The 14,121-nt window shown below is 37.8% G+C and overlaps 2 protein-coding genes across 5 annotated transcripts in view; one reads left to right on the forward strand and one right to left on the reverse strand.

Moving 5' to 3' along the window:
- The window catches only part of man1a2 (mannosidase, alpha, class 1A, member 2), an 85,312-nt gene extending 72,722 nt beyond the window's left edge, over positions 1-12,590 (reverse strand). Inside the window, exons 1-2 of the mRNA XM_008328148.3 lie at positions 12,343-12,590; positions 9,454-9,976 (exon numbers count right to left, since the gene is read on the reverse strand). Coding sequence (XP_008326370.1) covers positions 9,454-9,767 — 314 coding nt within the window. The 5' untranslated portion in view covers positions 9,768-9,976; positions 12,343-12,590. The remainder of the gene's footprint in view (positions 1-9,453; positions 9,977-12,342) is intronic.
- phf11 (PHD finger protein 11) overlaps positions 1-14,121 on the forward strand; it is a 959,893-nt gene that overhangs the window by 108,853 nt on the left and 836,919 nt on the right. The window lies entirely within an intron of this gene.

Below are 14,121 nucleotides of genomic sequence, written 5' to 3' on the forward strand. Positions count from 1 at the left end.
AAGTAGTTCAGTATATCATGTAAATACCAGCTTTTTAAAAAACATCTGGCTAGCAGACTATGACAGGGATACCTGCCACAGTAGTAAGAATTGTAAAGTGCAATCATAAACCTTTTAGGACTTTTCTCCTCTGCCAAAACATGAGCACTTTTTTTATCTTCCAAACACAATTTTTTGTTGTTGTATGTTATTTATAGCCAGAGTGGCTGACAGACTGAGTAAAAGAACATCTGAGATAGGCATTAGAGAAGGAAATAGGCAGTAAATGTGATCTCACTTCCTTAGTCAGGAGTTGTGGCGCATCTATAGCTACTCCTTCCATTACTAGAGGAGAATTGAGGAGAAAAAACTTGCTTCAAACAAGCTAATGTACCACATAACACCCCATTGTCAGACACAGCTGTGACAACTTGACTCTTGTTCCCCACTATCTAGGTTTAGTACTATCACTATCCACCAGAAAATCTTAATGGATGACCCGTCTAAAAGTGTCATGACACAGAGAAGCCAAGAAAAATAACCATCATGTGACTAGAATTCCCATTTCCCATCCCCAGGCCAATCATAAATCCACCACTCTGTGCATTTATGTTCTGGAACATGTACCGTTTATAGCCAGACCCGTATGGCCCTGATACAGCTTGTGCGGTTGTGCCATTTATAGAGGGAACACAATTTATTTGAAATCAAAGCCTTGGACACCTGAGGGACAATTCTTAATTTGCTGTTGAACGATCTCACTTTGATCTCATTGCTTTTACAGACAGACCGCCATTGTGCAGCAGGGGCTGCAGCTCCAGTGTTAGACAGGGGATAGGATTTGGTGAGAACTTTTGCAGCCAAGCATGGTCCCCTGATCCCAGAAGACTCCCTCTCTCTGTATTTCTCTAGCTTTCTGTCTGACTGACTTCTACTTGTTCTTGATTTCAGCTCTTTTTGGGGGGCAGAAAGACAATGTCTCTTCTTGTTCATTTGTCCCTTTAAACCTTCTGCACTACCCTCATGCAAACTGAATCAAATAAGCCTTCTCTTTCTCTGGCTTTAAAGCTGTACTTGAGACAAAAGTACCTATAGAACTTAGAACAGTTACCTATCCCTGTATTCATACACTTATAATTCCTCACAACCAGGCTGCAAACTTTTTGTTAAAGTAAAAACTGCTCTAATTTAATGAGTAAAGATACGGAAGTTAAAAGCAATTCTCCATTAACAGTTGGATCATTAATTATAATTTCAATCTCAGGTTATATCCTGGGAGTACCAAAAACTAAACAACTTTCTTTGAATCACAAACTACTAATTGCGTTTATATTTTTGTGCAGTGTCTTGACACATTTCTGTCTTGTCTATTTTTTAGTCATTATACAATTGCAAAAGTGATTTTAAAATTCAGTGTGCTTCCTTCTGTTGTTTTTAAAAAACAAATGTGTTTAGCCTATATCTTGCTATCTATGCTGTTCTCTCAATAATCAGTTAGTGTCTGACTGTCTTGAAATATTCATATAAAACACTTTTTGGACTTTTAAACACAAAATATTCACTTGGAAGCATGTTTTAGGGCATAATCTTGCACTTTAGTGCATTTCGGGGACTTTTTGGTGATTTTTGAAATATTCATATAAAACACTTTTTGGACTTTTAAACACAAAATATTCACTTGGAAGCATGTTTTAGGACATAATCTTGCATTTTAGTGCATTTCAGGGACTTTTTAGTGATTTTTGAAATATTGACATAAAATACCCTTTTGACCCCTCACTCATGGTTTTGGGTCATTTTTGAAATATTCATATAAAATATTTCTTGGACTTTTAAACACAAAATATTCACTTGGAAGCATGTTTTAGGGCATAATCTTGCACTTTAGTGCATTTCGGGGCCTGTTTTATTTTTATGTATTTTTTCACGATGGTAAGGCATCAGTTGTACTTTTATTACACTCAGACATTGTGTTCTTTTTATTCAGTCTTTTAACCATACTGCTAAAGTAAATGATCTTGTCTCTGAGTCATTTTTATTTATTTATGCACCTTGGTGGGAAGAAAATATTCAATTTCCTTTACAAACACTCTGACCCTGAACAAGATTAAGAGTCTTGCTCATACAAGCACAGGCTTGTGTAAGGTCTGAGGCTGTTGAGATGTGTTTAAATGTGGCCATTTGCATCAGTGTTTTTACTTTGGCTTCATGGTTATATTTGAGGTTAAACAATATGGCCTAGCAGTGTAACTAATAACACCTAACATGAAGTTCTGCTTTGTATCCTCAGAATTTCATTAAGCCTAAGGCAAAATAAAATACAAGGCACTTGAGTAAAAAAATAATTAGGTCAACAAAACAGTCAAAGCAACTGAGTGAACCAAGGTTACGCTGTGATAAAGACACACAAAATAAATGAAAAATCATTCACCGATTCTATAAAATTGACCCAGAAATATCACCACCACCATCATCATACCAAATGAAGGCAGACAAAATAAGACGATATGATTTAAAAAAAGCATCAGAGTTAATGAGGAGAGGAAGCCTGACGAAGGTCCACACCAACAACTCACTTATATCAACTCTGCTAGATTAAATGCCATGACAGATAAATTAAATGGGATTAGCAAATTTACCATGATCTTAGAAATGAATATGACATACCATTTCAATTTCATATTATCTTCACCAAACTGGAATATTGAGTGGGATCAAATGCAATTTTAAGAGAACTACAGAAAAGGGAGTTTTCAAAAGCAATACTTTGTACAGACACCACCTGGCAGACTTCATGGAATGGGAGGCCCATTCTTTATTCAGAAATTTTAAATTAAGTACTTCTGAGGGGTTAAGTTTAATTGGCAAGGTTGTAAACTTGCTTCAGTTCATATCGGACACGGAAAGTCTCTTTGTCGAGCTCCCCGTGACATTCACTTCACACAAGTGGGTCTAAATAGAGCATATTTTCTGTCTTCTTGCCCAGTTTGAGCAGCTAACTAAAGAGATCTTTATTATTATTACCATAATTATTATTATTATTCTTTGAAACATTAATATTAAAGTATGCAATTGCAGTGCCTTGATTTTAGTGCCTTGAGTTGAGTACACAGTAATAGCCCTAAATGCAATGGTACTAATAATTGACAATTTTTTTCGGTGCTTCGGTTTTGGCCTCAGTTTCCTCATTTTGGATTCGGACAACAAATTTAATTTCGGTGCATCCCTTGTAAAAATCCCTTTCTTTATGGGCGTCTCTCCATCACCCACAACAACAGAAGCTAAATTTAACCACCTATATTGCTGTTGAATCTACAAACTAGAATGGATGGTTTCATGCGGCCTCCACACACACACAGGACAGCACTTTTGGTATTCTCTCCAGGTTGACTTAACTTGACAGCATTTGTGTGGTGTGAGATGGGGTGGGCTGCACATATAAGCCAAGGCTACTTTACACACACACACACACACACTCAGACACAAACACAAGCACTCACACCAACCTAGATTTACTTTGGGGCTGACAGGCGAATGAAGCGTGGAGACAGAGAAATAATATCCAAGATCACACTAAATATGATAAATAAGTGCACTTTGATGTTGGCCTCGGCTTTAAATACAATTCTGAGGTGCTGTGAAGCTGATTTATGACCGTATCTGAGTGCAAAAAGAAAAAAGGCCCTGCAAGACTAACAATAACTGGCAAGGCAATAACTTGTGCAACCAGGTTACTCGCAGCCAGCAATACAGTACATTAGTCGAAGGACGCTCCTTTGAACAAAGATGGTGCTCACACATTTTCCTCAACCTCTAGAAACACCAGAAATAAAGATTAATCTATACAGGGCCAAAACCCATACCATTCTTTGGGAAGGAATCTAAATTGTGCAAGCAGAAAACAATGTTAAAAAAAAAAAAAAAAATCAAGGTCCAGCATAGGTCCTGTTTGGGTCTAACTTCTGTATTGAGGTTTACACTTCGAGCTAATGAGTCGATGTTTAAACAATTAAAGCCATAACGCCACCACTCTTTACACACATGTTACACTTTATCCATACTTATTATATGGCACCTTAGGTAGTCCATGGGGGCTACCAGGTGCCCCCAGGCACTAGTTGGTGACCCCTGATCTAAAGTAACTGGGAAACAGTCTACAAAAGCAGACTGATGAAGCGTGCCTTTTTTTTTAAGCCAGAGACAAAGTCAAAAACAACCTGAAAAAAACAAAATATTCCTTACAGTGGAAGGGGCAGGCTAGTAGATTTGTAGAAAATTACTCAGTCAATTCTGTTGCTGACACTTCCAGCAAATTGCTTCTAGCTCTGACCAAAATGTGCAAATGAAACATGCATTTAAGCCTCTTCATGCACAATGGGGAGTGGGAATTCAGGTAGATGAAAAGGGGGAAATATCTCATTTTAGATTCAGTAATCTCAGCATCACCCTCATTTGTTTTTTAACAGCCGGTGCTCAGCTGTGGCTATTACATGGCAGTTCATATGTGTGCAAATGCCCGGGCGAGTTCACTGGATAAGCCAGGAGCAGATGATCTGTTATTTACTGGACAGTAGGGTAAAATAATCATCCTGCAAACAGGATATTGCTCTACAGCCTCTAGCAATCCCTTAACTGCCTGAGGCCTTCTCTCCCATCAGTTGTGGAGACGATGTAGAATACCAACAATGGTACATTAGTGCTGTACCAAATCCCTGGCATGCAAATAAAGCTACTCAGCAGAGCAAGTCTTAATTACAGTGAACCAGCATACTTTCTGTTGATAGCAACAACTAATGTAGGCAAAACTGCTGTCAGAACAAAATATCTATATGCTTCGAGTGAATGCAAACATTAAATGATGGCTAGACAGAAACACAGTGGTTACTGTTGGTTACTGCTGGTGGCAGATGGTGAGGCGTTCAGACCAACAGCATGAACCAAAAACCAGCATGAATATTTGTGGTGAAATTTCCAACCATTGGCAGACAATGTCTCACCCATTTGCTGATAAATGGCTTTTGTACTTTTCATATTAAAGCGAACACTGTATGTAAAAAAGTGACAGTGCCACTGAAGGCTGCGGTTGCCAAAAGTCCAAGGAACAATTAAAAATACACTTTGGTTGCCAAACTTTAGGTAATATTTTGCATCACAATCATCATCATCAATCATTTTAATAGAACACGATGGCAAGTTGGTAAAACAAATAAAAAATAAATAAAAACACACAATCCAACGTAGAGTAGAAAAGAATGACAACAGAGCACACTGCATCTGTCAAAGTCATGCATGGTTGCAGACAAAGGTAATGGTAAATGCTAGAGGTGTGCATGGGCAACGATCTAGTGATTTGAAACGTATCACGAAACAGGGGCAAAGTGACAATATATTGCACTATAATGCAATACTTTACGCAAGACTATATATTGAGGGGTTTTTTTAAACAATTTAATTGTAGGAACACTGTTAGTATAGTAAACACAGAATACAGTTACATGTTTAACATCAGGTTACTAAAATTGGAAGAGCAGTCTCTCAACTCTCAAAACTTCTGTACAACTGAATCATCCCAGAGCAAAATACATATAATGTTAATAACCATTGCTCATTCAGAGCTGCATTAGCCGGTGGACGTGTGACTATATTTTTTTATTCTGTGGGTAAATCAAGTAAAGGTGAAATTATTATTATTATTATGCATCAGCCTCTCTCCCTGGAGGTCTCTTTACTTGTTATTGTGCCTCATTTTCCACAGGCTATTTGAACCGGTTTCCTCTGGAGTGTATACAGTGATGATTTTAAGATCTGCTGAGGCAGCCAAGGTAGCAAAGAGCAATGGGAGCGCCTTCTCAAAAGCTGCAGTAAGCAAAGTAAACATAAAAACATAATCACATTCATGGAATACCTGTGCAAAGTTAAACACAAGGGGAGTAAGGAGAATGACTTCTCGAAGCACAACAATAATTTTAAAAGACTTAAAGTTATTATTCTCAACTCCAAACTCTTAATTGTTTTTCCAGGGCCTTCATGTTGCAATTTCAATCTAATGAGCAGTTTGAAACCTTTGTTCTAATCTACAATCAACTATTTTTTGCTAGTCTTTAAAATGAGGTTCTATCTTGAGACACTTCCTTAAAATTGGTAGCTGTAGTATACCAAGGAGTACTACAAGCTAAAAGTATGACCCAGTATGATTCATTTCTCTTTTGTTTTTCTGTTTTTTTTAAATACATTACATATATTAAGGATCTCCATTTTATTTTATTATAGACACTTTTTGGCTCTTAAGTAACTTATTTTAACTAACTGTTTTGTGTGTGTTTATTTTTGAGGCCATATATTAGACACTGGAAGTTTTTTCTTCACTGTTTTTATTCATGAAAATGAGAGACTTGTTATGCAAAAGTATCATTATTTTGTTTGTCAAAGAGGGATAAGATCCTCAATAGGCATCAATGAAAGCTAATGCTACAACATAAAGTAATTTAATAGGCTATCTGAAATGTGCTCTTGATTTATGTATTTGCATATTTGTTTCATTATCATAATCATATTGAATGGAGAGGAGGCAAGAGATTTCCCAGCTCTTGTTATTAATAAAATCCCCAATGTATAAAAATACTTCACTGGGTTCAGCCTTGGTTCATGTCCCTTAAAAAAAAAAAAATCACAAATACTAAGTCCTTTTATCCAAACACCAAGACACAACAACAAGACACACGAACAGGACTTAAAGCTGCATTTCCTTTCACGAAATCTGCATATAAAGTGTGGTATTACATTATAATCTGTAAATACTGTCCTGATTTTGACAGCTGGATTTTATTATAACAATTTGTTCCTTCCCAGTGTGTGGGTTTTAGCCGCAAACCACATTTAGAAATACATGAAATCAATCATGCAAAGTGATATGAAATCAGGAATCTGGTTCTGTCCATTTAACAAGAGTTGAGTTTACAAAAGAATGGTGAAATAACTTATGTTGCTTCTGAGTCCAAACTAACTAATCCATTATTTAAACCAAATGCAAAAACATTAGCCATCATATAAGTTGATGATGTTAGAAATCTACTATTGAATATTTCATTTATTTTACCAGCTAACCAAACCAGTAGGGCTCTGACAAATTCCTGTAATTACTAGAACTAACCACCAGTACAACTACAAGTCTGAGGCGTTTTTAAAACTAGCACAGGGTGTTCTGTTTTGCTTAACACATTTCTAAATTGAATGTTTGGTAATTTCTATATCATTTATAATTGGGTCAATAATTGGGCAAAATATTAAAAGAAAAGATAAATGTTTCCTAAACTATAAACACCATACATTTACAGATAATTGGAAACACTGTGCCTAAAAACTAGATTTCAGTTCCTCCATAGTTGCTTACTGGAGGAGAGGCTCCCATCCAGCACCAACGGTGCAATCACACTAGGAGTGTTCTACCACGTTAAAGCACGATTGCCCCCCTTAAGCATGGATTCTAGTGCTAGAACTGCAAATGCGCTCACACAATCCAGGATGCGGAGCAGTTGGTTGCCTGCTACAGCACGGTTGGAAGTTGTGGGTTAAAGCATGAAACCCAGGGTCAATTTGCACACATGCATGGTCAAGTACAACTCCTGCTGCCTCCACAAAAATCTGCAAATCGCCACCACACGCAGTCAATAAATCAAGACAAAGGCATGGGCTAATAGTTTCCCTTGCAGCCAATGCAATGCAATGCGTGTGTCTGTCTGTCTGTCTGTGCACTCCACTCACAAATGTGTCAAATCCTTTCTTCAGTCTTGTTTCAAGCCTGACATCAAATGCACGTTAGGTGATGTGTATCTTAGACTCAAATGCAGGCCCAAAACATTTCTACATTTCTATAAATGTCACCTTATTTCCAGCATGGCAAGTAACCATCAATGCAACCAAGTCATGTTTTTGCCTTTCTGTGTCACTGGACAATAAAATTACATTATTTCAAGCAGAAAGCATCTTAAGCACCACAGGGCTTACAAGATTGAAAAATGAAAAAGCTGGAGAAAAAAAGGAGATGAAGACACAACACTCAATGGTCCCTACTGTGAAACTGCTTGAAAATTGAACTTGAAATTGCTTTTAACACCTTGCCCAGCTTTCTGTACAAATAATGACCCTTTTCAGAGGCATGTACAAAAGCTCCTCAATAGAAATGTCCTTTGCACCTACTGTTCAAAATTTACTTTTTATTTACTGTTTTATTTAAGCTCCAAGTCCTGTAAAAATCATTAGCACATACAGAGACAAAGTGTGTCAAACAAATAGATTCTTCTCTGTGATTAGTTTGAATACATCCGCTTGCACCGCCCCAAAAGTAAATAGAGGCTTTAAAAAAACCCACAGACACATTTAAGGAGCCATTATTTTACAGCTAAATAACAATGATTAAGCACTTCAGCTGAACAAATTGATGGACAGTGAGACAAATAGACCCAATTAAATAAACACAGTCTTTGTGGTTCCACAGAATTGGGGTAACATTGTGGTAAAGTGTTAAAAAAATAAAAACTACTCAGCATTAACACAGTAAAATATAGTTTCAATTACTGAATGAGGGTACAAGGTGTTTACAAAAATAGGGAAATGTCAATGTCCTTGAATTGTTTTTGAATTGTTGAAGTGAGCCAGTGGTGGCTGGACAAACCTGAATGTCTAATGCAAAAGCTGCAGCCAGAAGTTGGCCAACAGCAGGCAGTCATTTCCAAGCCTATTTAAGCAGTTACTAAAGCTTTACAAAGTCCAAGTAAGTTCTCCCTCATCAAATTCAACTGTGTCTGCCCTTGGGATGAAACAACAGGCCAAGGTGACAGAAAAGTACCATTTACATGAAATTAACATTTTTTAAGCCAAATAAGACAACAATGAAGAAAAATATTAAAAGCAGGTCAATTACAAAGGCAGACAGCAGTAAGCAAAAGGCAGCAACGAAAGAAAGGAGAGAAGAAAGAACACCTGTGCTGATGTGTAGCTTAATGCTGAAAAGAGCATCTATCACTTGACATTCTCTGCCCTAGTTGTCACAACAGACTGCCTAAAAAGCAAACAGTGACACACACCCTTTCTTTGTGTCCATTCAGAAATTAGGTGATTGGGTAAAGAATTTAAGATTATCCTCATCATAAATGGTTGATAAAGAGATGTGAAACTTAATTTTCTTAGATCATTTTCTAAGCTTAAATTAACTTTCAAAGATATTGTACAATCAGTCATGGTGCTAATTATCAGCAAACATTCAAACACAAAATCCTCTTGGCTGCAGGGCTGATCCACCCAAAATATACATGTTTTTGTTCATGCCAGAGCATTAAAACAGAGAAACACTTGCTCCACAAGTGTTTTTCATTTCTCATGCAAAAACTCCAAATCATGTCAATACCTTAGTTCTTCTGAGATGTTTTGTTATAGACATGTCGGAAATATAAAGAAATATATGGAATATTCCCTTACCTGTGTCTGTGCTCATCATGTCCTCCCTGTCCGTGTATGATCACTTGTCCAGAAGCATGTTTCCCTTCTTTGGGTGAGTCAATGTGAGGAATGAGAACATCCTCTAATCCCAGGTCAAAGCGCTTGTGCTTGGAATTGTCCGGCAGGAAGAAGAAGGCCCCGAAACATAAAGTGATGAAGGCACTGAGAATGAGGAGGAGGATGAACTTCTCTGAGAGCCTCAGCGTAGCTCTGTGGTGCGGGAAAGAGGAGGTGCCTGGTGAGAGAGTGGGTATCCTGCGGCCCGACAGTGGCAGAAGGGCCGGTGTCGTCATGATTTAAATTTAAAAGAGATCTGACTCAGGGGCAGGGCAAGGGCTTCAGGGGCCTGGGCGGGATAGAATGGGCTGGGTTCAAAAATGCTACAATAGTGTTGTGGAAGCATAAACCAAGTTGATTGTTTTATTATCTCATCCCTGTATGTTCACGCTGAACTCCTCCAGAGAAGGAATGACTGGATGTCAAGAGAATGGTCATGACGATTCTGGACAAAAAGACATCAGAAATACAGCGTTACTTAGAAGTACTCAGGTATAATTCATAACACCAAGTCACATGTACTGCATTTGTTGTTCTGGTAAGCTCATTGATTATACTTTTATATTTGAGGACCTTATCATTACTTTGTGTGAGATGTCCTAAGGCAGGGATGAAACACTGATAGATGATTAGCAATTAAAATAAAAAATAAATACATTTAGTTCTATAGCGTGTACTAGTGTTCGTATACTGTATGGATTTAATCAGTGCCTCATCAAATGAAGTATACGCTATCATTTCAACAAGAACTCAAGGTAAAAAAAAAAACCTTACAATCATTCACAGTAAGGAATGAAGTACATCATAAATCAAGGCAAATAGGTATTATTAGTATAGCACACTATCCATCAATATGACACCTCTGATATAACACTTCAAACAACATCAACTAGAGTCTTACTGACACAGAAGCAAAACATTTAGCCTCAAATATTTAAACTAAACTTAAACATTGGTTAATTGACCAACCAATGAATGGAATCTACTGATTTTTACCATGATCAGCCCTGGCCTGCTACCAGCCGGACAACCTCTCTGGTTTTGCTGCTGATTATTTAGTGTGCTTAAACTCATATGCCTGAGCTAACATGTTGTTAGGTTAGAAATCCTTTTAAGCTAAAAGCTTGTTTGTTGTGATACATGTAACAGTGAGGTTAACTGTGGGGGAGTCACCACAATGTCATTCGGAACAAAGAACCATATCTCACCGTAGCCGAGTTGTGTCATGCCATGTTAGCAGCTTTCTGCAGGCTCATCCCTAAAGCAACAATTAGTTTAACAACTGAGGTTTGAACAAGTGACGTTAGTTTAATGTCCATGCTGAGTTCAATAGCTCAGCGGACAGAAACAGACTGTGCAGACCTTCTGTACAAGCTTTTGTCAAATAGCTGGATGCAGAGGAGCCAATTTTCATTTTGCACCTCATTCCAGTCATCAATCACTTCAAACAGAACCTCTGATTGAGTGCAGTTGGTAAGATAGAATTTCATCCTGAACAACAACTTACTTAGTTTTATATTTTGGCAATTGAAAATAAAAATTGGAATCAGCGAAAACTGCAAAAAAAAAAAGACTTACAAAAAAAGGAAATCTGTCAAAAGACTGCAAGATGTCCTCTTTTATATATTTTGGAAATTCCTAACCCTCTAATTTGGCAGTTTGACCTTGTAACAGTACATGAGAGAGCAATAATCTAAGCCGCAATCAGCATTTTATTTGGAAGTAAATAAGATTAATGAGGAGAACACAAACTCTGAAATGAAGAGTGATTGTAATTTAATTGTATGAGGAATAAATCATTTACAAGAAGACTAGTATGTCTATTTATCTACAGAAATGGGACAAACACCTCTAGATGACAGATGACAATAAAATTATAATGTCCCCCATGTCACATTAATATGAATCAAACATAAGCAACTGCTAGATTTGGTCATTGGCTTGGCTAGCAAGAACATTAGGTTGTGCCCAGCTCATATAAATGATGGTCTTTCTGAATTAAGTTTGCAAATCTGCATTATTTTAAGGCTCTTTGGTCACGATGTAAAAACATAACAAACCACTGTTAGTAGTTAGTTAGTTTAATAGGATCTAGGTGTGTTGAAACGATGCAATTCTCCATCAATTCTTAAATAATCAAAACAGAAGCCTGACGACTAGAAGCAGTGTGTTGCAAACCAATCAATGAAAGCTGCGATTGGGCAGTCAAATAATTGGAAAACGAGATTTAAAACTGGGCACCTTAGCCTTAAAACCCCGAAGCTTATTGCACAGGTAAAAACAAAAACAAAATCTAAGCAAAGTAAACGTTTGCCTCCAGCTGTTTGTAAGTATAAAGGATGGATATATAGCTAAACGAACTGTCAATTTAAACAACAAACCAAACCCTTGTTTTTAAATGTTATCTGTGTTAAAGCATTAATGTATTAAAGTCCACGTTTCTGTTTAGTTAATAGTTGTCTCCTTGTCTGCGTGGAGCTACGTTACCTCTCCAGTCCTTTCGCTGAATAACCAAATTCATTCTCTGACACTGTCAGTCTCTATGGGAGCTAATGCTACTTACCCGGCTAACAGCTTCTAGATAACGGCTAGTGATAAATAGCTACCTAATGGCGTACGTCGCTTTAAGATGTATTAAGTGTTTTCGGAAAGTACGCCTACTCCCGCTGACATTTAAGGTAGTATGAGAGGACTAGGAGTTCGGGAGGAGACAGCCTTTTGAGTGCTAGTTGGCTAACTAGCAGGCTAAGAGGCTATGCTGCTAACGCGGAGCTACAGAATGACCAGAGGCAGACGCTCTCTCTCTCTCACTCTGCTGCTGCTGCTGCATCACCACCTCTCATTCGTACGCTGAAAAATGATGCCAGGTCCCGGTCTTCTTCAAGGGAGAAGCCTCGGTAGCAGGTTTCCTCATGTTCACCACGAACGCGTATAATGTGAGATGGTTCTGGTCCAACCGCCTCGGTTCCTTCAGAGACAGCACGGCGATAAAGGCGAGAGGATGATGTTGATCAGTGGCCGCTGTGTGTGACTGCAGCGACGGACTGACGGAGCTGCTGCCGCTGCTGCCGAAGTTGGTGATGATGATCAGTGAATCCAGCATCAACTACTCAGCCTGTTGAGTTAGGGCACCGTTCGATAGTTTCCTTTACACTAATTCGTCGTAATTAATTGTGTTGTATAAAAAAGTGTATTTTAAATTATTTATTCGTTTATTTGCCAATAAATATATCAACGTGACATTATTGTTTTATTGTATTGTGAAATTAATTTAATCAGGTCCTGCATTGTGTATTGCCCAGGGATAAACTGCAATACTTTGAGTTATAAAGTTGAGATATAATTAAGAATTTTAAAAATGTTTGATTTTTCTTGAATGCGTTTGGTAGTGTGTACAACAAAATTGCAAACTAAACCCAAGAATGACGTTTTTATCATGTCAACATTTAAACATTATATCTTCTTTAATATCAGATGATAATGGATCTGACAAAAACGAAGAAATCAAGGACAATGTCCTTGTTCACCTGGATGTTATGTAACGTAATGCTGAAGCCAGTCAATACCACATCATATAAAACAGGTGTGCACTACAGAAACACTTAAGCTAGGGGTTAACAATCAAGTAAACACAACTCCACTGGTCAAAATATCAGTTCAGCGTTCAACAGCTAACTTTTTTTTTTTTTTTTTTTAACTTTTAGGCATTAACATACAGTGCCTTGAGTCTTGGGCAGTGTAAATGTGCTCAACGATACACAATTCTGAGACAATGTTTGTTTTCTGCTTGGAAATCTGAAAAATCTAAGCCTCTCAGTCTGTTACACCAAGGTCCACGGAGAACATCTCAATTTCCTCCTCTAGAGTAAACAAGAGCTGCCAGTCTGCTGCTGCCTCGTCTTGAACGTGAATCACTGCAGTAAACACAAACAAAAAGTGTTTTACCCACGAAATCACAAAAACACTCTAAATGTAGTAGTGGCAGTGAAAGTGAATAAATAGCTCCAGTATGCTTTGAGGTACAGCTTATGGATTTGTGTATTAGGTCATTTTTTAAATATTTGTTGTTGACAATTGTGCAATAGTTTTACTGGTCTTCTTATAGCGGTAACTAACTGCAGGTTATAGGTGACACATTTTGTGAATTATCCTTTTGTATTCTGTTATTTTAAGTATTGTAAGAATCCTTTTTCTGTGGCTCTGTGCATGAATTTCTTGGAACACGTGTTTTGGTTTACCACGATTCATCTCACTGTACTCTACGCCATGCATCGTACACTATATGAAAGGGAAATCTCTTATCAGACAAACTCTCTTCAATCAAACGCAGCATGAGTCCTGTGACCATCAAGGATACAGTTTGACATCTCAGCGCCCCGTCGCTGTAGTACTCTGGGAGTTGTCTTTTATTGCCGACGACACTGACTTCTCTGTCTGTTATTAAAGCACGGGGACACCACTGAATGTGAGACAGGTGTCACTTTGCTTTCAGGAGCGTTTCTTCCAGTTTTCCCTTCACCCTGGCCAAGAACGCTTGCACAGCCAAGCGCTCACTCACTCAGTTTTTTTTTCCAAAAGTGAAGGGTGTAA

The sequence above is a fragment of the Cynoglossus semilaevis genome, chromosome 16, assembly GCF_000523025.1.
Source record: "Cynoglossus semilaevis isolate Cse_v1.0 chromosome 16, Cse_v1.0, whole genome shotgun sequence".
Lineage (NCBI taxonomy): Eukaryota > Metazoa > Chordata > Actinopteri > Pleuronectiformes > Cynoglossidae > Cynoglossus > Cynoglossus semilaevis.